The sequence below is a fragment of the Lagopus muta genome, chromosome 5 (genome assembly GCF_023343835.1).
Source record: "Lagopus muta isolate bLagMut1 chromosome 5, bLagMut1 primary, whole genome shotgun sequence".
NCBI lineage: Eukaryota > Metazoa > Chordata > Aves > Galliformes > Phasianidae > Lagopus > Lagopus muta.
Genome location: NC_064437.1, coordinates 26588750 through 26615010, shown reverse-complemented (window position 1 = coordinate 26615010; position 26261 = coordinate 26588750). Strand labels below are relative to the sequence as shown.

Sequence of the window (26261 nt, the reverse complement as noted above, 5' to 3'; positions counted from 1 at the left end):
AAAGCCTGCAGCTGAATTACATGGGGAAATAAACGTAACACACAGACCCGGATGGAGAGAACATGGTTTAATTAAAGGCAAAGCTGATTTCAGCAGCTGCAGTTCTTGCACAGACAGACAAAAAACACAAAAAAAGCTTACGACACAAACCAGTTTCTGTTGGGGTCCCTTCCCTCGCTCCCCCGGGCGCCGGAGGGCGGGATGGGAGTCCCAGCCGAGAGCCAGCCGTGTTCCTGACACCGGGTTCTCATGCACAAGTGGAGCAGTGCGTTGGGACCTGGCACTGCCAGGAGTGAGGTGGTGAACCTGGTCAGCTCGCTGAGGTGCAAGAGTCAGCGGCACTTCTAACACTGGAATGTCGCAGCTGCCGGGGGCACGGCTCAATACACAAACTGAGGGGCTGGGATGGGGAAGGGGGAGGGGGGGGGGCTTAGTCAGTATTAGCATTGGGTGGAAACTTCACTTTTTGGACTTTTTAAAAGGAAATACATCTTCAAAATGCAACAAAGAACAGTGATGTTGCGAAGGTGGAGAACGTGGGGAGCTGCTCACGCCCCAGAAGGGTACTGGGCCTCAGTTTTCCCTTTTTACGTTCTTTGGGGCCGCCCGGACTCCAGTGTCACTTAAGCTCCTGCGTGTGCTTTGCTTTGCAGCTGACTTACAGCCCAGAGATCCTGAATCATCACACAAACCCCTATTGCTAAACACAGCAAACGGACATTGAGATCGCTTCCCTGGGAAACCTAACAAAAATGCTGTCTTTTTCTTTAATGACGTTTCCAGTCTTCCTTCCCCCTAAATAAATAGCAAATAAAACATTTTCTTTTCCCTTCTGCACCTTTTCATATGCGAACAGCACTATGCTTCTTCCGTGCGCGGGTTACACACGCGTGTCCGTGGCACCTCAGATCTCCTTCTAGAACTGGAAGTTGAGGGCTGCTGCTGGGAGGGCGGGGGACGGGTTTCTGCAGAGCTGGTGTATGCCTGTGGGGTTCGTACACTCCACACTGTCCAGGCTGACTGTCGTCTTTACCCAGTCCTGCTGGACTCCTGATTACTTTCTGCAAGATGTTGCACATTGGCGATAAAACTACTAGCATCCAGCAAAGATGGAAGGATGGGGAGAGAAAGAAAAAATGAAAAACACTGAAAGCTTTCTACCTACCTATTAAAATGAGTCAGGCTGTGAATGCACAGAGCAGCCTGCCCTTTGCGGGGCTAGCCACTTTGCTACAGTAAAATGTACAGGAATCAAACATTAATTTAAAACCCCATAGCAGTTAACTTGCTCGTCCAGCAGAGTGCTGCAATGCCCCACGTCACCCATTACAGCTCAAACACCTACTGAGAGGAGGGCATTTCATGCTGGAGTCTCTAACCCACCCGTGGGCCGGCCAAAGCCTTTGAGTGAAAGGTGAAGTGGTGTCAAGTGCCAGACTCTCCTTCACGAAACTCCTTTGCTAGCCCAGGAGATAGAGCCCCACCTTGCCACCAACCACCTCTGACTGGAGCAGCAGCTGGGGCTTTCACTGCTACACACTGACTACAAAGCACATCTGTGTACGGAAGAATTCAGTGTGATCTTACTACTGAGATAGTAATAAAGATGTTTAGGAGTAATTTCAACTACATTCTCAGTCAGCAAAGCAATCATTAATGGATTCCTATTTTATATCCCCAAAGAGAGGAAAAGGATTGAGAAGTTCTCATTAGCTTCTCCCATCTGCCCTTCGTTCTCAGCTTTTGCTTCCCATGTGGCTGGGGACATGCACGATGGAGAAGGTGAGAGGCGGTGATATCGGGTCACTGAGTGAGACAAACAGCAGTTCCTCTCTCCCTCCAGAGGGCCCAGGGATTGGGAGAGTTCCTGATGTTGTTTGCTTGCACTGCAGACGTTTTGTGCACACTCAGTGGGTTGGTGGAGCACTTACGCCCTCCTGACAGCAAGGAACAGAAGAGAGGGCTGCCACCTGCACAGGACTGTGTGGGCCAGTCCTGCAAACCCAACATGCCATGGTTTATGGAGCCTTGGTTTGCAAGGGTTGCCACCTCGTTCTCAATGCGGCGGGTTCATGGCGCCTTGTCCACGTTGCTGCTTCTGCTTCTGCTGCATTAACAGCTGCTCCAGGGCCGAGGGTCCAGGGTGCATCATGGAACTGGACCAGATGGACTAAAAACAAATAGTCAACACTAGCACCTCCTGGTTTGAGGCAGACCTTTTCTTTCAGGTGAAAAAGCAGAAACTGTTCTGTGCTCTCTCTTCCCTTTGCAACTCATACCTGTCCTGTCATGAAAGTTACCCAGACTTCAAAAGAAGGCCTTCTGAAGAGAGGCTCCCCTTGAAGATTACCCTTGCCTCGTGAACGGAAAAATCTATCGCACATTAACAATCACTAATTTTAGACTGGTCAAAGCAAATGTTATTTCTCCCAGTTCTGCCAGCCTGTTCTTGTTCCACAAAATATTCAAGAACAGCAGAACTGCAGAACTGTGACATCTCCTAGCACTGGTCACACCTCCCACGCTGCTATGGATCTGCAGGAAAAAAACCTTCAAGGTCCCAGTGAACTCGGACGCAGTGCACACTGCCTGTATCCCATAACACCACACCCTTTCCATAAGCAAGCACCCACGTCCGAGCACAGCTTCAGTTCAACACACCTTTAGGCTCTCCATGAGCACAGCTGAGGAGTCCTCCATGGCGGGGCCCTGGGCTGCCCAGGTGCCACTGGGAGCGCTGGACTGGTGCCAGCTGCTCTCTGAGGATGAGGACGTGGCTGGGAGGTAGTCCAGACCAAACCCTCCCATCGCTGAAATGGGGAAGAGAGACAAATTCAAACAAATCTATTGCAAAACAAACGCCGACAGCCGGCTTCTTCCAGGCCTGGAATGCAGCACTTGCCTGGCTTATCTGTTTTCCAGCGGTCTGCGATTCTTCTGTCTCTGTTGTCTGAAGTCCCAATAGGTCCAAAGTTGGAGAAGGGAACAGAATTGTGATTATGGGTTGGAGGGGAGCTTGGCAAGCTGCTGGGGTTGGAGGAGTGAGGAGACTGGCTGGCTGGTGTCGAGTGATCTGATGGTTAGAAGGCAAGAGGAAAAAGGTGAAGATGAGGAGCTTCCTCATTCTGACTTTCTTAGTGCTGCTAACCATTCTGCCATCACCATTTTTTACAATGCTGAAGGCCTGTTTTTATTCCTTCACACGAGTGTAATGCAAATTCCTAAATTCTAAGTGGAAATGTTTGTGCATATAAAAAAACAGAATGACTGTTTAATGCATACGTGCACTTAGCAAAACAAAAAACAACCTCAAGAGGGTTGGCTAACAGATTAAGCTTTCCCCAAGTTTCTTGGGCGCCTTTTCTCAAACCAAAGCAATAAAAATCCTAATCTCCAATCTCCACAAGCCAATATAAAATAACTTTAGGTCTCAAGGAGCTTCAAGTTCACAACTCAAATTTGAAAGTTTCACATTTCTGTGAATCTGAAAGTAATTCAGACTAGAACCAAACACCAAGCAAAGGAGGAGGCTGACATGGGAGTGTCTGCAGGCAGAGTGTTGCCTAAAGAGAACACAGCAGAGCAGGGCGCCAGGAAGCTACGTGGTCTCAAATGAGGTGAAGTGAAAGCTTAAAAGCTGTAACCATGCCCTGCCATTACCCCTGCTAGCATTAAGGCCCTCTGCAGCTCCCTCCATTTCATCTACAGCAGTCACTTCTGGTTTGTTGCAAAAGTTTCACTATGACCAAGCAACATCTGCAGGGGACAAGTTATTTAAAATCCTCTCATTTGTTAGACTCAGCTAACTCCTTCCTTCCTCTCACACCCTGCTGGATTTTTAGTGAGGGTAAAGCCATGACAATTCTAATGTATTTTATGCCCTTCAGAAAATGGTTAAAGAAAAAGCTAGTTTGCTTTGTAGGCTGCTTCAAAAAAAGAACTGTCATATTCTACTCCTCACTCTTTACAGTTTCTCTTTCAAATATCAGCATTATGAAATCCAGTTCTTCCTGCTTTTTCCAAGGAAACAACACTAAAAGCAGGCATTTTAAAAATTAAGTCCTACTCCCAAGTACTTCTGAGGAGTAAGTTGAAAAGATTTCAGGATTTAACACTTCCTGCAACTTTCACCCTGCTCAACTGCTTCAACTAAAATCTGTGCTCTTACACTACAATAGAGACAGAATCCCATCCCATTTCAGAGGATATGTAAAGGTAAACAGAAACCTTCAGACCTCGTAAAAGATTTTCTTTTTAATTTCTAGTTACAGTTAACTTGGAGTAGGTTCAGAATTAACTCCCATCCTCTTGAAGTCGAGACATTCATGCCAGGATTACCTGAGCTGGCTGGAAGGGATGGAGACCATGGGGTCCCTTCAAAGAGAGAATATAGCGAAGTCTCCTGATGGGCAACTGAAGGGGTGACCTCTGTTTTTGTGCTGGTATTCATATTTTTCCCATATACCTCATTAAACATGCTGTTATTTGGATACCTTTCCTGCAAAGCAAAGAAATAAAAAAGCAAGAGCTTGAGTACAAGATTAATTTGAGGAACAGGTCGCACAAATGAAGCAGTTACAGATCTAAACACTTCTCTAACACCTTTCTCATTCCTCAGAATCTTTTTTGAACATTTACTTGACAAAGTCCATCACATTCTGAATTTCTTCTGCTGGATCGCAATGCCTTCATAAACTTTTTATGCTTCCACTCAAAAGACCCTGCTCAGCAGTTCCTTGGAAGAGAAGAGGCATTCCAACAGTCAGGAATAAAGAAACAAGTGTGTCACAAAGCCAGCGGATGAACCCTTTCTCTCAGCAATTCCTCTGAAAGCATCCCAGGAACTCAACAAGACTCAACAGCACATCTGTGAGCTATAGCTAGGATGAATTTCAGAAGACAGTTGATTTTCAAAAACAATAGGAGGCAAAGATCATCTTGCTCATACAGACTAAAATTAGGCATGTGGGTCTCCTTGGTGCTTGCCATTAGTTTGTACCAAAGGATGTGCCTACACATCTAGCTTAAAGGCAGGTTTGAACAGCATAAAGGCTTCCAACTCTGATCATCACGTACCTGGTTAAGAGAAAAGCCACTGAGGGACAGGAAAGACGACGACTGAGACATCAATTCTGACGGTTTCTCCAACAGGGACTTCTTCAAAAACCAAAAGTGGAAGAAGAGCAGTTAGTGTTCAGCAAAGTGAGCAGGAGGAAAGTAAGCTATGAAGGGCTACGAAAGTATACTTGGTCGTGTTTAAGGTCTCTTGTATTTCAGCCTCGGTACCCTGGAGGATGAGGTGACCAAGCAAAAAACAGAAGATCACAAGTTTCCTTTCCAACTGTAATCATTGCCTAAAATCAAGTGGGACAGGTGAGTGTCTCAGGCAAACCCTGCTAACAGAACAGCTTTTAGAATCCTAAGTGCCTTTGGGCCTGACACATCTACAGGGGACATTCCTACCAAAGCTACCAAACCTATGGCTGTGTCAGTGAGACAGGATCCTTTCCAGTGACGTGAGAACTCACCCACACCTGCTGAGACCCTTGTACGTTGCTATTCACTGACAGGACTTTTCAGTTTTGAATACTCCTGTACACTCTTAGTAAGATTAGCTGTGAATTTAATCGTGTTAAACAGTGCAAGCCTCATCTAGTGCTCTCTCATTTTCATTAAAAATGACTACAGTTGAAAAGCCCTAGTGTTTACAGCACAGGTTCCAAAGCTTCCCCTGGTTCCACGTTAAGATATTGTGGCCTTTTCCATGACCCATTCCGTCATCTACACCCCCTCCCATACAGCTGTTATTTGCAGCCTAATGTTTTTCAGCTTCCTTCTTCAGCTCTTATTATCATTAGGTAATAAAAAAAAAAATACAGACATGAAGCAAACCTATTTGGGGAAGAAACTGGTTATCACCAAAGCACAAATCACAGCAACATTCTGAAGCTTGCTTGTCAGACAATGAACACCACTGAATTTAGGATCAGGATCACTGAAGTCACAGAATCAGTAAAATCAATTAAAACCACGTATGATCCAGAATTACATCTGTAGGCTCATTCCAAACAAAAGTTCTCTTGCACTCAAACCAGCTTGACGTATCAGATTTTATTATTCCGATAACAAAAACCTGCATTAGTTTTCTTTCTCTACCATCATCTTACTATCTGGAATATCTTTGCTTTTGTCCTGCAAGCCTGAGACAAACAGCCTTGTTTCCTTGGCAAGCAGCTCCTAGCTTGTTAGGCTTTCAAAGTGCCAACTCATTACTTTGAAAACACATTTTAAAAGGCAGACAAAATTCACACTCTGCATATGCACACAGCTTGCACAGAGAAGTATTTCCTTTGACAGCAGACAGCAATCGTAAGAGCTTCAAAGGAAGCTGTTGAAGAAGCAGCTATTTATTAGTTTCTTAGCAAATTTAAGACGACAGCAATAGGTGCCTGCTTTGCTACTGGCTCCTTGCAAAGACATGTAGAAAAACCTGAGGAATGGAGTTATTAAGCAGAAATTCCATGTCAAGCCACAAAAAACTCTTCCTTATTACCACCACATTTCCAAAATACGTGTTTAATGAGTTTGCTCCTAGCTACAGAAGAAAGGCTTACTGCATTTTCAGAGGTAATGTAAAAATTCAGCAGCTCAAAGGCCCTCTAGCTACTGAACTGGGAATACATACACATACAGTAATCTGTCAAAACTTACTGTACTGATATAGGAGTTACTGATTATTTGGACAATTGCTTGCAGTTTTCTTCTAAAACCATCTGGCCCTTTTACAGTCTCTTCTGCATTTAATAGTGTGGCTTCCCCCTGCCATTATGCAATCCTCACAACAAAAGACACTCTTGTTCTGATGACTTCCACCATATACATCCTTATTACCAACCCCAAACAACTGCAGAAGAACAGGCATGTTAAATGACAATCCTGTGTCTTTCCCGTGAACTGTGCTCACAAAAAAAGAAGTCCCAGTTACACTGATTGCTCTCTGGACGTGGACAAAGAGCTGTACTGGGTGCTAAGTCACCTCTGCAGTTATCCAGAGCCAGGGGCCTTGGTCTGAGCTCTCACACAGAGACTGACTCAATGGTGAGGAGGTGGAGGGGAGGAATGGGGAGGAGAAAGTAACTTCCCATTTCTTACGACTTCACAGAAGAAAGAGATGCCAGTTAGAGAAGCAGCAGTATTAAGTCAAATACATACAAAGAGGCTTCGTCCAGGAAGAGAGGCGAGAGGCCCCAGCAGAGCTGGGTAAAGATCAGGAGGATTAGAGAAAATCAGCTCTTCCTCCTCCTCCAAGGCAGCCAGACTCTTTAACAGGTCCGGAGGAAGCAAAGGGGAGCTCTTGGGGTCCTAGTGACAGAAACGAGCACAGTGAGACAACAGAAGGCAGAACGGGGAAGAGCAAGAGCTGAGAGAGGCTGAAGCAAAGCAGGACGAGAGAGCAGAGGGGGAGGCAGACTTGTGAGGAGTGCAGAGGGCAGCATGCAGAAGGGCGAGATGAGAAGAGTGCAACAGACAGGTGTGGAGGTGCACAGAGAAAACACTGAGCAGAAAACAAAACCAGCCTAACGTGTGCCAGGAGCGCTGCAGCTGCCTGTGAAGTAAGTGGTACAGCCAAAGTGATGGGCAGCTACTTTTAATTAACACAGCACGTGCTTCCCATTGCGTTACTGACAAATACCAAAATCTGTTTTTTACATTTAAGGACAATGAACATGATTTATTTTTCCTGATAAGATCTTTCATTATTCTTCCAGAGCTGTGAGTAATTTAGGTTTCAACTACAGTTGCATTTGCATCTTCCTTCCTCTGCTTGTGGAACTGAAATCCCGTAAGACTCACTTCTCTGCTCATGGCTACTACACCACAGCACAGCTCCACAGACCAGGCAAAAAAATACCCTGCCAAGTGCAAGTAAAACTTGGCATCCCAAGATTTGGAAGGAATGCCTAAAACAAGCACCGTGGACACTGTTTCTATCCGTATGCAGTGTGCTTGCACCAAGGCAATGCTTTCCTTTTAGGGATGAGAACAAGGCTTTGACCCACTCTCCATCTAAAAGCCACAGCCTGACATCAGGGTAGAGGCAGTCTCCTGGATATTGTCTGGTTTTTCTCCCTGAAGGATAAGCTAAGTGATCCCAGCTGATCTCTTGAACATTGAGTGCATCTACAGAGGCATATCTGACCAGAGGTTTAAAAAAGCCTCTGTTTAAGTTTCCTTATAAACAACATTAGAAGCACTTCCAGACAACTCGAGACCGTTAATAAATAACAAAGATGGCAGGCTTTTTATAAACTGCAGCATGAAGCACAACTGCACAGACAGAAGCAAAGTATTCCATCAGTGCAATCAAGAGCAAGAGCTAAGGAAGGGAGTCGCTCAGCTCTCTTGCTGCATGGTGGGATTTGCAGAAGGGGAAAAGCAAAGAAAAAAAAAATCCCACAATGGGGCTGCTCCTACCACCCTTGATTTGTAGCCCAGGCTGAGGCTGCAGTAGCCAAACTATTCAACACACTCAAGGTACTCTGTGGGTGGCAAGAGTTTATTTAAAGGGTAATAACTCAATTGCAATTATTTGGATGGTTTTCATCAGGTGCCAGACAAGAATTTCCCCTGTCAGCTGCCACATTTCTTGACCTGGCAGACACAGTACAGAGATCAGCATCTATATCTACACTGAGCAGAACTTGCACCTCCTTGATTTAAATCTTCAAGAGTCTGATCCCACAACACAGCCCACTGAAGTGGCAAATTCAGTACCATTTGCCAGGATCCCATTTACCAACACCAACATCCAGCCCCCCACTAAATACACTCAGTAACCTGCCTGGGGCTAGAGGGGACTCCTAAACACAGCACTCCTGCCTGAGCTGTCAGCAATGCCAGAACCTCACTGTTTTTCACTTGTAATACGGATCTTTACCTCAAAGGTCATCCTGGAGACAGCATCCTGCTCTGGACGGAAGACTCCTTGCCGCTTTCCCCTGCGCTCCACATTAGACTGCTGTGCCATCACCCTATTGTCAGCCATGCCAAAGGAAGAGTCCCAGTAATATTCTGGCACCTTGACTTCTGAGGGGTTCTGGTTATATGGCTCCATTGGGAAAGGCTTCATTTTTTTCTCCAGAGGTTGCTGTTGCATCACAGGAGACTGTAATGACTGTTCAAACAATTTTAGAGGATCCTGGGCCTGCAGGTAATAGGACTGCTTTACTGGCATAATCTTCCCCAGTGAACCTTGGACTTGAGGCAGGTTCCAGAGCTGCTTTGATGAGTCTGTCTGTGGAAACTAAGACAAAGACACATGCTTTCATCAGCAGGTAGGAACAATTAATATTAACTGAATGCCTAAATTCATTCAAACTGTTGTTCTAGCCAACCCATTACAGATATATTACAGGCATTCTAATTTGCTACATTACTCACCAACATTCAGACTCGATAGGCATATTAGCCTCAACAAGCTATGTGCCAATAATCAAGCATAATCCTTACTTGAAGCCAGCACTTAACAGCACATTTATTAAAGTACTGAACTGCTGTCCAAAACAACAGGAGGGTCTTGCCTGTAAGGTCAGACAGGCCAGAATGCAGATTTTGTCAAGCACGTACATACAGAACTAAGTGTGAGTGAACTGAGCCCAACAGAAAGAGTAAGATTCGGACTCCATTCTCACACTTAAGTGACACATATTTACAAAGACCCAAGAGAAGCATCTCAGAAACATCACTTTCATACCTTGTCCATAAACAGAAACAGATAAAGCAGATTACCACGTACCCAACTTCCCTCTTAATTCAGAACCATAAGTTCATGCCCCCTAAACTTCATCTGTTTATCAAATTCTCCCAGAAGTTTACAGATCAAAATTCCAAAGTAAGATTCTTAACAACAGCTTTTGAAAGATAATCCAGTCACTAATGGTGTTCCTCAGGGGTCAGTGTTGGAGCCAGCCCTGTTTAGTATCTTTACTGATGATCCAGATGAGAGGATTGAGTGCACCCTCACTAAGTTTGCTGGTGATACCAAGCCGGGAAGAAGTAAAAATTCACTTGAGAGCAGGAAGGTCCTTTAGAGGGATCTAGTCAGTCTAGATCAACGGGCTGAGCCCAACTGTGTGAGCTTTAACAAGACCAAGTGCTGGGTCCCGCACTTTGGTCACAACAATCCCATGTGTTGCTACAGGCTTGAGGCAGAGTGGCTGGCAAGCTATGTGGAGGAAAAGAATCTGGGGGTGTTAGCTGACAGCTGGCAGAATATGAACCAGGAGTGTCCCAAGCATCCTGGCTTGTATCAGAAATAGCATAGTCAGCAGGACCAGGATGTTGATCATCCCCTCTATTCAGCCCTGGTGGGGACATACCTTGAGTGCTGTGTTCAGTTTTGGACCCCTCATTAAAGGAAAGATATTAAGGCCCTGGAGCATGTCCAGAGAAGGGAAACAAAGCTGGTGAAGGGTCTGGAATGAAAATATTGTGAGGAGCAGCTAATTGGGATGGGTCAGTCTGGAGAACAATTGCTCAGGGGCACCTTTTGGCTCTTAACAACTGCCTGGAAGGAGGCTGTGGTGAGGTGGGGGTCAGCATCCACTCCCAGATATCAGCAGCAGGACAAGAGGTAATGGCCTTAAGTCGTGCCAGTGAAGGTTCAGATTGGAAATTAGGAAAAATCTCAGAAGAAGCACTGAGTTACTGGAATAGGTTGCTCAGGGAAGTGGTGAAGTCACTGTCCTTGGAGATTCAAGGAAAGCTTACCTGCTGGAACCCAGAGTGGTGTGGCGGACTCTTCCCCAGGCCCTGCACAGCTTTTGTTGGGGACTGTTGTTGCTGTTGCTGGGCCAGAGCTTGGACCTGTAACTGGCTTGCAGATTGTGCTGTTGCCTGAGCTGGTAAAGATGAGAGGGGCTGCTGGGAAGGAGGCGGTGTCTGCTGAGGTCCCTGGGTCATAGGCCCCGGTCCTGAGGGCCGCTGCTGGCTGTAAGGAATGTGGGACTGTTTCCCACCTTGCACCTGGTTTCCTGCAGGCGAGTGAGCCGTGGGCTGGAGGAAGGTTCCTGGGACAGAAACACCACCTGGGAAGGTATACCCTGTGCTCATGGAGAAAGCCACAGGAGGAGGGACAACATAGGTTGGAGGTGGAAACCCTGCAAAAGAAAAATATGCCCTTCATTGCAGTTTCTCATACCAGACAGCTTCCTCAAGAAGAAATTGTTGTGAATTTATTTTGCATATTTACACCATGAGTACAAGAAATAACACCATATATGCACTATAGTGTCCTTTTCTGCCTTTGCAAGTACACAGTTACAATCACAGTTCTCAAGTTTACTGCCAGTATTCCAGGTGCTGATAACAGCCTGTCAGTAGTACAGCAGTATCTGTGAGAACTGCAGGATTTCCATCCCTTTATCTCTGTGCTTTTGTTTTCCTCCACTAACTTTCTCACTCACCATTGTGGTGTTTTTGATGTGTTACCTTTGAAGTTCCTACTCCCTCAATCACACATTTTGAGAAACAAAAGCAATCAATAAGTCTCCTGCCTTCTCCCACAGGATAACTAGTCTCAGGATTAATTTAGATAAGCAGACAGATGGTGAGCAAACCAATCCTCACACCCGCAAGATCAATTTCTTCCCCTTAGCTCACTCAAAAAAGCCAGGTTTGGAAGGAAGCTTTAATTCTGTCTACAACAAGCCAGATTTTGTGGTGACTTTAGAAAAAGGGAGGTGCTTCTGTCTTATTTAGCAACTGCACAGAGCAGCTGCTGGAATGATGCTGCTCCTTGCTATTCTGTGAGCAAAGATGGACAGCAAGGCATGGCAGGAACACTCCTCAACAAAATGGGAGCATGCAATGCAGCTACAACAGCAGATGACACCACACAAGTAACAGCTTGAAGCGTGAGCATCACTACAAAAGAACTGAGCTATAAAGAAGAAAGCAGTGTGACTGATCTTTTATAATAGTCCTATGCAGAGAGAACGCGTTCTCCTGGGCTTGCAGAAGTCTTTGTCATGTTTTGACTAACTACTGAAACAACCTCCTGTGAAGTGCCTTGATCTTGTACCCACTAAACAAGAAGGAAGGTAGCAGATTTCATGACAGATCTTGATTCAGATGCATAAGGAATCTTATTCATTTTGTTTCAGTTCTGCTACACCTCTCCTTTACTAGGCTGTAAGAGTCTCAATGTGGGAATGCTTGTTCATTAAAGCAGCTACCACCTTCAGAGGTTATAACAACTAATATTACAGGTTTTTCTTCATAGTCAACAGTAACATCTCACTTTGAACAAACACCACAAATTACCTGGCCGGCTAGGAAGAGGGGGGAAGGCTCCTGGGTGATGAATGGGGATGAACTGCGAACTGCTGGCCTGACTTGGAGTCTGAGTTACAGGTGTTTTCCTGGCTTCGGACACCGGAGTCTTCCTCATCTCTGTCTGGGACTTCACCTAATGCAAAATAAAGCAAGAAGAAGTTAGATTACTTTTCCTGTAATTACCCACATCACAGCTCAAGCCAAAAAACAAAATCAGGTTGTCTGACAGATAATTTTCTTTTGCCCTCGGTGTTAGGAGGAGGTTTGGAACATCAGAATGCAATTCCTTGCTCTCTGACCTCAGGCAGGTGACTGTCTGTCCTCAGGCACTCCTTGCCTCACGAAAGCACCTGAAAGATAGCTACCCCAAGACTGCAACAGGCTCCTCCTCTAGTGAGGAAGTGGGAAGCAAACATAACATCCTCAGACCATACAAAGGACTTACCAAGCTACTTGCTTGCAGTGCCTTAAAAAAAAAAAGAAGCTAACAGTGCTATTAATGCTTCTCCTAGGGTGCTGCTACTGCTACTTACCTGCAGCACCTCAACAAACAAACACTACCACCTTCCTACATAACTTTTTCAACCTCCTCACGTGGTGCTGAATATGCACAAACTCCTGAGTATCATGAAATCCTTTTGATCAATGGCATATACAACAAATAGCTGAAGTGCTTAACCTCTTCCAGTTTACTGTGTAACTGCTGTATGTTCTGTTAAAAGAGCTGCACCAGTTAAAGGCAGAGAGAAGAATGTAATGTAATGTTTACCTGATTCTGAGTCAGTTGCAGTCTGGGTCTTCCTGGAGAGGAAGACAGAGGGGAAGACTACTTTCCCTTTCTGTTCAGCTCGGCAGAACTGCCTGGAATGCAAGATGGAGCAGGCAGGAAAAAGACAGCAAGCAAGGAACCCGGGCAATACAGGAAGGGCCCAGGAGCAGACCTGACGCCAAGCCTCAGAGGTGATTGAAAGAAAAAGGTGGTGCTTTTTTTTGTTTTGTTTTTGTTTTTTTAAATCAGGGGCCAAATGAAAAACGCAAACAAAAAGAAAAAAATCAGTGTGGGATTTATTTTAACATTTAGTTGTGCTGATTTAAAAGGACTAAGAGAACAGGTGCATCTTTCCAAAATATGACTGGGGTGGCAGGACAGATGCATTCAAATTTTCTTTCAAGTCTTTCTCCCATTTAGAAATTGTGGGAGCACAATTTCGTTTTCATTTCATTAAAAATGTAGGATATGAAACTGGGAGGTTTGGGTGCATTTCTCATCTCCCTTTAGAAAAAGTTGGAAGGTAAGTCCTCCTCCTCATGGTCTGGCTGATGCTAAATACCATGAATGATGTAGCAACTTCTGCTCCCACTCTCATGCCACGTCTGCTCACTGCCCACCTTTGCCCTTTGTCACATTCTGAACATTTCACTCATATTGTCCCTTTTCTCCACAGCAAGCCAAACATTTTTATAACTGATACTGCGTGCATTTTTTCATAGTAACATCAGAATTCAAAGGTGCTTTTCTGGCAGTGGGATTTCAAAGTCCTAGCCTACCATATGCTGAAAGCTGCAATAAAACATCCCCAAAGGTGGCTTCTGAAAGCTAAATTACCAGATTTGTTTAATCAAGAAAGACAAATTTCAATTGCTTCCCTTGTTTCTCCTTGATCTCACTTCAGAAGCATCAACACTATCAAACCTTTATATCTCTACTGGTCTCAAGGCTCCCCACCTACTGCCTGGGTAACGCACCGTTTCCTCCCAGTGGCCTTTCAAGATAGCATCACCTTGAGTAAGTTTGCATTATATCTCACTTTGCAGCTAGCATCATCACCTCTAGTGAGCAGAATCAACTTGTGCCACACTCTCATGATCCTGAGCATGCAATTTTCCACAAATCCATGGAACAGGACTAATCACTTCCCTACAACGATCCTAACATTTTTGCTAAGTAGGATCTACAATGACTATAGCTTTTAGGTTTTTGAATGAACTATGAAGTAGATAAAGCTTGAAATTTCAAGGAAGGAGAAAGCAAGTAGACTACTAACTGGTACAAAACCTACACTGGCTTGTTTTCAGCAGGGCAAGGAGAAAACCCTCCCCATATTCTGCAGTAGATCTGGGTAAATAAGTCCTCCCAATCGTATTTATATTAACATAAAACACTGTACTAGTTAATATAACTAGAGCTGATGGGGCTAAAAAGTCAGGGTTAAAACCTATGCAACAAGAGATGTACAGTGACCAAACAGATCAGAACGCAGTATGCTACACTTGGGTTTGAAATGTGTTTTTGCTGGTTTTATAAGTCTTACGACTAAAAAGCATTAAATATTTGGTAGATCAATTATGTCAAAATGACAGTATCTTCCTTATGCCAAAAAACTGCACATACTTATCAGAACATCATGTTTTTCCAGACTCTGGTCCTTCTTTTTCAAGACTGTGGCACAAACACTGAAACTGGGAGTTATGCTCAGGCCTGCAACCACATTCCAGACGTGTTCAATAAATAAAATTCCTGTTATTCTACCTCATCTAAGCTGTTTTTCAGGTACCAGTCTCTTGCTAAGTGACTCACAAGCAACTGCCACATGGTTTCTGCAAGCTACTCCCCTTCACACCTGCAAAGACCTTGCCAAAAACTACCAAATGCTGCCAGTGCAGACCTACCAGCTCATAATGTTGATGCCTAACAAGAAATAATCAGGAGGATAACAAGAATGATTCAAAGGTCCAACCAATGCATGCTAGAAAGACACAAAAAGCCGGTTTATCCAGCCTAGGGGAAACAAGATCTTGCTAACAAGGCCCTCAGAGCAGTTGCAGAGAAGACAGGTTATTCTGCAGACATGATCTAGGAAGCAGTAGGACAGTGGCAAGGGAGGTAAACACATAACAAAATAATTTGTGCTTGTAAGAACGGTGAAAAACTCACACAGTTTCCCTAGGGAAACAATAGCACCTCCCCATCTAACCCCCTATTTACTACTGCCCTATGGAAGCCAGAAGAGTAGATTCATTATCAGCTTAAGAAGTGATCATTTTTTGTACACAATGCTCACATAAATGCAGGAAAAAACACACACCTTGAAAAACACAAGTAGAAAAGAGCCACTGATGTGACAACCAACAATCCCGAACAAGGACCTGAGCAGGGTAATTGCAGTCTAAAAGCTGTGTGGTCTTCCTTACTTTCAAGGAGGTCTACCTGACTTCACATGCAGTACAGTGATGCACTCAATTTATTAAATGTGCACAAGCAACTGAATTGAAAATGCAAAGTACCACCCAGTTCTTTCACAGCGGAATACAGCTGGGAAAGAGTGACTAGGATCTGGTCATGCAAGCTGCCCTGTTAACCCGACCAATTTGTGGAACAAGCTATAAGTCCTTGCTTTTTAAAAACATGAACATACGAAATGTCACCTTTTACTGTTCCCTACCTTTTCCTCCCCCCAGAATTGAGACAGCATCAAGGAAAAGAGCAGAAATCCATAGGACAGTAATACGTCTGGTCTCTGAGGCAGACACGTTTCTTTGCGCATTGCAGGTCTCTGCAGGACCCGCGGAGAGACCTCAGCTCTACAGTGTTCTGTGCAAGCAGTGATGGCCCTCACTCAAACATCATACTGCCTAAGATACAGCATCCCTTTGATCTCAGGGCTTACCTGAACTGCCACATTCTGCTTTCCTGCTTCTTGTATCTTATCCACACCGCATTTCTTTGTTTCATTCTTTCTTTTGTTGTTATCCTTCTTTCCATCATTCTTACTGGCTACTATTCCTTTGCTATAGTCCCGTCTTTCCCTACCCACATCTTTAGGAGGATAGATCCTCCCCTGCTCTCTGTTCATTTCCCGTGGCTTAATATTTTCTTTAAACGTGACCATTGGTTTTTCTCCCGAGTCACAGTTGTTTAAACTTCTGCCAGATGACAGAACTGATTTGAGTCCAGGGCTCCCATCTGTGGATAGTGGCTCTGCAATAGAAGTTTCCTGCAAGGCGAGGCTCTCTTTGGCTTCACTAGGGTCTTCTAGTATTAATTCTGGGATTTCCGTCAAGAACAACAGCTTTCCCACCTCATTTTCACACTGAATCAGCCTGAAAAAGACAGAGGAATTGAAAAGCATATCCAAATAGGTTTTCATATGGCAACCTCACACATTAACACTTTCTCTCATCTCAGCTGCACTTCAATACCACTATAAAGGTCTTATCAAACATGATATTTCACTACAAATAATTCCTATCAGAACTAGTTCCTGAAGCAGCGTGCTAACTACAGCACGCTGTGAGTTATTAGTGCTGCCAGTCTTTCAGCATCAGTGCAACGTGCACACCTTATATCAAACTGCTCTATAAAATAATAAGAAAAACAGGTACACCTCTGTCACTTGTATACAACCCAAGCTTATGGTAGCAACTGAAAACAACTATTTGCTACTTAAAGCTATTTGTGATTACCTGGGCTGGTTATCAGCAATCCATTTGCCTGTGAAGATCAGTCGCTGTTGCCGTATCCGATGCTGCTGCCCTTCTTTATCTCCTGTAATTGCCTGGTGGCCTTTGGAAAAATCCAAGTTCCTAGCATTGAAATAGGAGAGGATATTATATTAATTACAGTGCTCCCCTCAGCAAAACCACACTCCTTCAGAAACACAATTAGTCGGTATTACTTTATCATAACTTCGGGTATTTCACAAGATCCTACTCAAAGCATGACAGTACAGGCATCCAAGTTACAGATCCAATTCTCTATATTAAAGGTGCTTTTTTTTGGAGCATGACATTAGCCACAGGACACAGTTAAAAGCAGTAAAAACCAGTAAAAACTTATTATATTTGAAAAAATTATTTTCCTCATTTCTTATTTTTTTCCCCTCTCAGTTTAGCAGCCTGAAGATTGCAGAAGAAAAAGTCATAAGCAATTCTGTGAGCTTGTAACTTTCCTCAGAGCTTTACTGTAGACTGGCACAGAACCTATTTGCCTCTTCAGAATGGAGACTGGAGTCCTATGTTATCTATTCCAACAGTAGCATGCATTCATGAGCAAGATACTATAGGGAACAGGTCAATGTCTACCAAAGTAGCAACACTAGAAAGAGCAGTTGCCTTCAGCTGTCACCCACCTGAATGAGGGTCTCAGAGCCAAGAATCCTTGCAATTCAAATTCTTCTGGAAGGGGGGTTGCTGGTGAATAGACAGTAAACAAGATAAGGAAAGCGTTAATGCATTTAGTACAGAATAGTAAAAAGACACCTCAGCAAGGTCTCTATACACAGTGAAGCCTCCTGCTAATGTGCTTGACTGTACTAGGCCAGTCTGCAACCCGAGGAGATAGAATAAAACATAGTCAGCTGAGCAAGAGAAAGTAGCACTTACCAAGTGTTCATATGCATTCATATAGAAGACAACTTGTTCAGCTATTACCTTTCAACTGCAATTTCCCACATCATCAGAAAAGGCTGTATTGTTGTTTTTTTTTTTTGTTAGTTTGTTTTTAAAGCATAGACCAGAAGTATTCTTACCATTATTATTGGATAGATCTTCTTCATGAGGATGGAAGCTGTTTAGAAGAGAAATCAGCCAGGGCCATATGCTGCAAATCAGAAGGCAGACAAATTAAGTGAAAACCACAAAACGTGGAAGCCACTCACCTTATTAGAGAAATATTGAAATCTATTACACTGTTACAGTTCATATTACTTCTCTGATTTCCAATCAAAGGTTTTTCCTCAAGCGTCAGGGAAAAGATCACTGCCTTGAAGTACTTGGTATTTTCAAAAAGCCAGCCTAAGGCTACCCAATAAGCCAGACTCTTGCAGTATCATGTTCATGAGCCAACAATTCAGGAAGCTGGCTATGAATTTAACCAGACAAAAACACTGCATGAGCAAAAGTTCAGAGGGATCTGAACTTGCTTGTAATCCGTGTTTTCCAGTCCACAGTTGCCTACTATCAAAAGATGGTAAGTGAATCAGTTTGGACACAAAATGTAAGAGATACACCTGCCGTTCTACTGACATTAGCAAAGCTCTGTTGCACTGAAACAGATACCAGAAAGGTAAGAAGGTCTGAAGTAACAGAGATGAAAAGTGGGGGGTTAGCTGGCAGTAACCCAAGCTTGCCCCAGCAATACTGATACAAGTTAGGACTGGAAATTGGTTACAAAGGTCTTGGAACAAATAATTTAAGAATCACAACAATCACTGCAAAGCTGCTTAGCATTTAACTACTACCAACAGGCTGCCTTATTTATTACCTAAAGTGTAGGCAACCTTCTTTGGCTTTAGCAATGGGCATCGTGGCTATGAAAGCAGCAGGCAAACTATTTTAAGAAGTTGCCTGTTGTGCTAGAAGTGACATGAATATTTGTCCTCCTTCAGCCACAGCCAGGCTTTCAGCCACCAGCCAGCACCTGGACTGCAGAATGCGGCATGCATTTGAAAGCCTGGCTCAGCCACATGCTTGCATTATGTTGTACATTGCTTCTGTATGCTAAAATAAGCAATAACTCCTTCCTGTGACTGACAAAAACAAAAAACAAAAGGAGGGAAAAAAGAGAGAGCACAAGTCTGCTGCAATGTACAGTACATGCCAGCATTTCACTACAGATTTGAAATAAAAGAGATTTCATAATAAGAGATCTCTAAATCGGAACAATGTAGTCACGTAAAAAATCTAGGTGCAATGTGGTTTGGAAAATTGCTTTCCAAAGAAATGAAACAGGTTAATGCTGATATATTGGTTTTTGTCTCAAGTTCTCGTCTACAGGTTCATCGGCCTTTCCAGGTAAATGCCTTTCCTATTTCAGATGTCCCTCCAGTCTGGAGTAGGGTTAAGGCAGCAAAGCAAGCTGCTTTCATGCTGTTTTCTTTCCAGTGGTAATCCTAGGAAAAACACTCATCCAACTGTGTCAGTAACTGCTCCAGTCTGAAGAAACATTTACTAGATCAGAATCACTCTACTGAACTGCTATAACTAATGGAAAGTTCACAGGCTATAAACAAGTTGGTTAGTTTTCAACTATTTAAGCGTGTTTATGAGATTAGAAGCAGAAGTGAAAAACCAGCAAGAGTCCAGAATAGTAATATCTGTGCTGACATTTCAAGACCTTCTCTACCAAAAGCAATTTATTTCCACGATCATGAGCCAAAAAAAATCTGGATTCCAGCTCTGCCCAAGCCAATGACTTACTGCATGAAATTAAGGCAAGTATTTTCCTGCCATCTACCTCAATAAATCTGAGAAATCATTACAACAGACCTGACTAATGGTACACTCAGTTATGCTCAAGTTAAATATTACAAAGCAGAATCTTCTTCTGATCTTAACTTTTAAAAGTTACAAGCAACCCTGAAGCCAATTTAAAGCCAAATAAAACACCGAAATTGCTCATGTATCACATGTGTCACTGATGTTTTATGAACACTGTAAGCACATTTTTCAGATGACAAAAATCATAGAAGATGTAACAACAATGTCTAGGATCAGTTCTCCTACCAATCTGTATATCATCAGTCATTATGACCTTACGCAATTAAATGTATCAAAAGAAAGATTAACACTCACTACCGTCTTTCATCTACTACTGCCTCCTGGAAAACACTGGGCCTAAGTTTCAGCCAGTCCATTGAAACCTTCACTGCTGGAAGAGGATATGCAGCCCCAGAGTCCTCCTGGTAGTCATTTTGTAAAGGGCACTTGCACAGAACTCCAAGAAAGGACACTGAAAAGAGAGAAAAGGGAAAAAAAATAGTGCAAGAATAACACTTTCAAACTGGTCAAATGATCTCATCAAATAAATCCCTGTCATAAAAGCATACTTTTAAGAGCTAGTTCTTTCAGCAGTCCAATTCAATGGCAGATCAGATCTCTTCCCCCACCCTATAATGTAGTCTTCTACCATGAAGAATGTTTTTTCCTTTTTTTTATTTCCCCTCCTCTCTTGTAAGTAAAATGCAAATTCTTTTAATAAGTCAATAAAATTCAGTGAGAACCCCATTACAATCAGACCAGAAAATACTTGTTTGCATATTGTAAGTGGTCAGCTCTCAACCATCTATCCACATTTTATTCACTTTCCATCTCAGCACGTACACAAATTTGTACCTCTGCAGGTAGGCAGCTGTTAGAGCACACAGGCTTAGAAACAGCACCAGATAAAAATGACCTTGGTGCTTTCACAGTGAACTTCAGGCTGGAACCTGGAGGGATTTTGTAAGCTGAGCTTAAGCCTTTTCGAGTTAAGCACTCAAAAATTCAAAAGTCAAGAATTCTCTGCACTTCTACATAACATTATCAAAGGCACAGAGGAGCTGAGACCTAGTCTGTCAGCACCAGGTCACCCTCAGTCCTAGCAAAATAGAAAATAGTTCAGCATTCACCAGCAGCGCTAGACATGAATGACCCTGCATAACCACTCTCTCTTAACTTTCCTCCTTTTGACAGCAAATGACTAATGGATGCCATGTAAAAACAAAAGGAATACAAAGAACAGTTTTCATACTCACTGAAGAGAGCCAGTAGCTGTGTCCAGCAGAGCTGCTCGTCCTGGCTGTAACTGTGCTGCTCTGTTTCACTGCTGAAATCTCGCAGGTGATGCAGTTGAAACAGATTGATAACAGTAATATGTACCAACTGCTGAGAATTGAAGGCCTTCTGAAATAACAACCTCTGCAACAGAGACATATACATAAAACGTGCATTTTTATATGGTAAAGCACACCCCCATGAAAGGATGAGAGTAGCTGCTACTGCACTGCTGGACTAATGTTTCTGCCCTCAAGGCAACACTCGTTCTACATTTTTTCAGGTCCTCACTAATAGTGCAGCACAAGGCACTCCCAGCAGGACACAGGCAGATGCCTGCTGTTAAACCCAGGGTTTTTGCTCACAGAGGTAACAAATCAAAGAGCCCTTAGGAGTGGTTCTCTTCCAGAAAAAGTGTGGCTGTAATGTGCAATTACAGCACTGTAATGCAATGCAAGAATTGCAGGAGCGCGCGTGCCTGCTGCTCTTCTCAGCCTTTCCAAGAAATATCAGTGATAAGGCAACATTTTAAAACAAAGACAACAGGAAAAGTTAACCACTGAGTGATTACGTATTAAAGACTAATTCCACATCTAACTTCATGTGTCGTAGAGTGCTGTGGTTGCCTGCAATAGCACAAGCTATTTACAAATGCATGTCAGTAGGTACGCTGTAGAACACATTTCTCGGAACAGGAGAAGAAACAGTTTTTGGGAGTACTAAGTGGAAAAATAAATAAATAAATACATAAATATATAGATTCTAAATCACAACCAATCTGTTCTGTTTCAGACAACAGTCAGACAGGCAAACTGCTTAACCAGTGTAAGCATCAGAAAAAAATGTCAGTTCTGTATGCAACCTTGGTTGTTAAAGGCACGAAGCACTTGCCAGTTGGCAATTCAAACCATTGGTGCTGGCAGGAGCAGAGCCATGGGCCTGGCCGAACACTCCTGCCCCTACAACTGCTTTCCAAATTCACAATTAACATCAGCCACACAAATCAGTCGTTATCCTCCATCCAAACAACTTCACATCCACATTCAAGTCATCTAAGTCAGAAGAGTTACTCTCTAGTGAATTAAGCATTGCATGATGTAAACAAAAGCAATCCAAGCAATAAAATAGGGCTCAATTAGCTCTATTTCAACACTGTGGATCAATTAAAAAAGTAAGGCCTGAGCCACAAGCCTGAGCAATGCTTGTAGTTATTGATTATAAGCATTGTGGAAAAAGCAGAACTTGCTCAACAGTCAACAACACAAAGAGAGACACAATTATTTAATTTTGAAAAACTCTTAGCACTTAAGCAGCTCACATTCAAAGCTCATACAAGTCTAGCCCTGCTTTTATTTCAGTGACTGTTTGGACCTAGCATTTTTAATGCACAATGAAACGTAAACTGACACTACGAAGATGACCTGTATTTCTTTAAGTTGCTAAGACCCACTCCCTTTTTTTCATTTGGAAAAACATCTACTCCATTTGCTCTATTGAACTTATCCATGCTGCTCATTTTCTACTAGTGAAGATGTTTCCAGAAGGCACATAACAGACAATGCTGTATATCCACTTTGAAGTTGTACTATCTTGCACCCATAGTTTTAAAAGTTCCCTCTGTTTCAGTCTTTGCTGTATTGTTCAGCTTAATGAGCTGTCTGCATAATTAATAGGTACTCCTGGATTTTCCAGAGGAAACATGTTCTGAATAGCCCTGGTCTACGCACAAATTAAGGTTGTACTTTCAAAGGCAAGCCACTGACAAGAGAAGCTAGTTGTCTGAGGAAGATTAAAAGCAGTCTTATTAACCAGTGGGAGTGATGGTATGCCATCCAGAAATGAAGCATTCAAAACTCTTCAGGCAACTGAGCCAAGACTTTCCAGATTAAGCAGGTACTTTTGCAGAGGTATCCAAGAATCATCCAGGTTGAGGAGCAGAGAATCAGCTGCCTTCACGGATTTATACACCAACACGCCACGTATCAAATGGGAAAAATATCCTAATATTTTGCAGAAGTCAACAGAACTATCCACTATTAACTGTGACGCAAACCTTCCATAACTGGCTACTTGAGCTCCACTTGCTTTAGCGCGTGAAAAATGTTATTATTGGACTGTAATTTCAGAACTCTGCCACTAAAAATATTCTCTTCAATATACTAATTAATACTTGTTAGAACTAACCTTGAACTGTTCTTCCAGCTTTTCTCGAAGAGGGCTCAGCTTCTCCAAGCTCTTACTCAGGTACACGTGGCCATGGAATTTAATAAATGCCTTGATGAAGTCAGACACACTCCATCGAGTCTTCACCTCATCACGACTATGGTCAGAAAAAAAACACCTGGCTTCAGTCTATGGAATTAAACAGAGCTGCACGTAACATTACAAGCTTTCTCTGTGAAGTTCAAGAAGGAGCAACGTCCATGCAAGGCTGCTTTTTCATGTTGGCACAACATGATTTTGTCCTGCACTCCCTACTTGCACTAAAAGCATCCCAGACACAGAATACCCTTTGTTGCACTCATGCATAACAATGTTCTGACTGGAAAGGGATGTCTAAGGACTTCAGTTTCCACTACCAAACACAACTAAGTTCTGGCAAGGGAGGCAACCTCCTCCATCCTATCTGAACAAAATACATCATGCTTAGCCTCACCTTTCCAGTGCTTTAGAAAGTGCTTTTTGTAGGTTAGTGGATGCAGCTGGGAAAGGAAATTTCACAGCAATGCTTCTGCAGTAGTAGAAAATTGTGGTCAAGTGGTCTCCTTTGGAAGAAGCTAGAATAGCCAACTGATTATAAGGCTGACCTGAAGGAGAGAAAAGACAAGTTGTCCAACAAGTGTCATTAAGTGAAGTGGGTTAGATTTGAGTTCAAGCCTGGTCACTTTAAAAGGGAGTCAAAAGTCCTAAAATTTTCAAGAGACAAGATTCAGATTAGTCTGCTCAGCCTTTTCTTCCAGCCTAATTATCAGTATTATTCAAAAGAAAAAGCTTTGACATTTGTGGCATAGATTTTTTTTTTAACCATATCCTTCAAAATTAGATAACAAACACTCTGCAAGCTTCTTGTATAAATAAGATACTTTCAAACTAGGCTTCTACCACCAACATATTTATTACCCTATAATTAGGTAAGACCTGATCCAGTTTTACCTCATGAAAGAAATTAAATATCAACAGTTCATATTTTTGCCTGCAGTGTAAAATTTTTATTATAAGATGAAGAATAGTTAAGATATAGCTAAAAAATTGAATGACTAATTCAGCATAATGCAGCAGTAAAAGTCTGAGTGAAGCCATGTTATTAAATACTTCCAAAAAAAGAAAATTGACACAGATCAGGCAAACAGCTATTACCTAAATGATTTACTGATGGATTAGGCTTTTCTTGTACAGTTGTTTCCAACCACTACACAAGGCAGACACTTCAAATCTTCCTTTCAAATTATGAGACTAATCAGTATCCCCAACTCACCATTAGAAGGGACAAGCTGAGCTGCATGTCTGTAGTAAGACTCTGCCTGGCTTGTCTGATTCCTATATCGAGCTAAAGAAACAAAAAACCCAACAAATTGAGACCAAACAAAAGCAATCTTCCTGAACTTACTTTAGTACAATCCAGTTTACCCCAGGAGTGCTTTATTACCGTTTTAGAAATAAGTATCAGCACTTACAACTATGCCAAACAGCACGAAGATTCAACAAGTTGAATTTTTTAAAGACATCCTTTTACCTCAGGTTCAGTTGTCATGGCTTATCATTTTTTATTTAGAAAGATGCTGTGCCAACAGCAACACATCCAAGGAGCTACAAATACATTTTTTATACTTATCTGCACAACCAGCAACTACACCTACTTTTAGATCATTACATAAACAACTGCAGATTCCTCTAAAAAAAGAGCTTCTTACAACATTTAGTTCTATTCAAAGGAATTTGTCTGTCAAATTTAATGTCAAAATCAAAACCTCATTTACGAAAGGCTGGATTCCTAATCATCTTCCTCGTATACAAGGGATTTAAAAGTAATGTTCTGAAATGGAGAAGCCTGCTGCAACAAGTTTTTCTAATACTTACCAGTTTCAACAGTTCACTGCTCCCACCAGCTATAGCATGGACTATGCAGTCAGTATGCTAGGTCACAAGATCCTACCACATCACTACAAAGCCACCCTTGAACGTCTCCATACATTAAAGTTTAACACATAAAAAAAATATCTAACAGTGCTGCTTTCCCCTGCAACAGCCAAGTACACCACCAGCCACTAATTTGGAGCACACTCGCACAGATTCCTTGCTGTGAAAGTTAAACACAGAGGCAGAACTCAATGTCCCATCTCTTCTTGCTTTAAAAACTCACCAATATCTCCGAGGTGGACAAGGCAGTGCTGGCAGATGTAGGAGCAGGAGCTAGACTGTGGCTTCACTATGGCGCTGGTGTGCGTCTGTTTATTGCTAATGATTCCCAGCTGGGAAGACTTCACACGACATGGCAAGTCTACATTAAAAACTGTGCACAATTCCTGTAATAACTGGAAGAACAGGTTTAATTTAGGAGCAGTTAGAGGCAGCAATCAGAACAGCACTGAAACAGCAGACAAAACTGGCACACAAATCACCGCTCAGAGGCATGGATTAGCTGAACATGCTTAAAGTCATCAAGTGTAGGTTGCTAAACGAGCATTTGCGTTACTTTATGTGGAAGTCACAGCTTTATATTGCTCTACTCTTCCCAGAACTGAGAGGAGAATTTTTACTGGAGCTGTGCATCTCAAAGCAGTAAGCACCTCAATTCCCATCTATTCAAACTACCAAGCATCAGTAGAGATGGATTATCAGAGGTCTAGAAGTCTTGCATTTGTTTTCAAAACAGGGATAGTCTTTTTTGGTACCTACATGAACAGACACCATTCTCTGACAATTACAGACAGGTGTGCTATTCACCTTCTGAAGAAACTCGAAGCATAAGAAATAGCACTCCCTGGGGTTTAGCTTGAATAAAACCAAGTCTGTAGGCAACATGAGGCAAAAGTGGCCGAGTTATCCCATTGGGTGGACTGCCAAGTCAGTAAATATTTGTGCTAAGCCAACACTCAATGAACTAGGCAGTAGCTACTTAATCAGATATCTCAAAATTTGATTCAAGGAAAAGCTGAACTTTGACATTCTAATTAGTGCTTTTAATGTTTTTCCTGATGGACTCCATCGAGTCATCTTGAAATGAATGATTTGTTCTACCAAGTTACATAGTTGGAAATCCAAGTAAAAATTATCAGACTTTCTCCCTGGTGGGAACACACTCAATCTCCAAAGAAAATAAACCTGAGTCCCACTTCCAGAGAAATGCATTCAAAAAGCCAAGGACTGATAAGAGATGTGCACTGCCAGCAGCT

General features: G+C 42.8%; 1 protein-coding gene across 3 annotated transcripts in view; it reads right to left on the bottom strand.

Annotated features, from left to right (window-relative positions):
* Nucleotides 1–52: 52 nt before the first annotated feature.
* The window catches only part of SMG7 (SMG7 nonsense mediated mRNA decay factor), a 45090-nt gene continuing 18881 nt past the window's right edge, over nt 53–26261 (bottom strand). Inside the window, exons 5-23 of one of the 3 annotated variants that reach the window (XM_048944865.1) lie at nt 25229–25400; nt 24344–24415; nt 23525–23675; nt 23053–23188; nt 20850–21012; nt 19909–20065; nt 17865–17935; nt 17466–17526; nt 16801–16920; nt 16005–16437; nt 12325–12469; nt 10771–11159; nt 8939–9304; nt 7213–7362; nt 5077–5157; nt 4339–4498; nt 2903–3073; nt 2662–2810; nt 53–2170 (exon numbers count right to left, since the gene is read on the bottom strand). In XM_048944865.1, the coding sequence (XP_048800822.1) occupies nt 2057–2170; nt 2662–2810; nt 2903–3073; nt 4339–4498; nt 5077–5157; nt 7213–7362; nt 8939–9304; nt 10771–11159; nt 12325–12469; nt 16005–16437; nt 16801–16920; nt 17466–17526; nt 17865–17935; nt 19909–20065; nt 20850–21012; nt 23053–23188; nt 23525–23675; nt 24344–24415; nt 25229–25400 (3261 nt within the window). In that variant the 3' untranslated portion in view covers nt 53–2056. The remainder of the gene's footprint in view (nt 2171–2661; nt 2811–2902; nt 3074–4338; nt 4499–5076; nt 5158–7212; nt 7363–8938; nt 9305–10770; nt 11160–12324; nt 12470–16004; nt 16438–16800; nt 16921–17465; nt 17527–17864; nt 17936–19908; nt 20066–20849; nt 21013–23052; nt 23189–23524; nt 23676–24343; nt 24416–25228; nt 25401–26261) is intronic. The other 2 variants (XM_048944863.1, XM_048944864.1) reach the window with 2 other exon arrangements.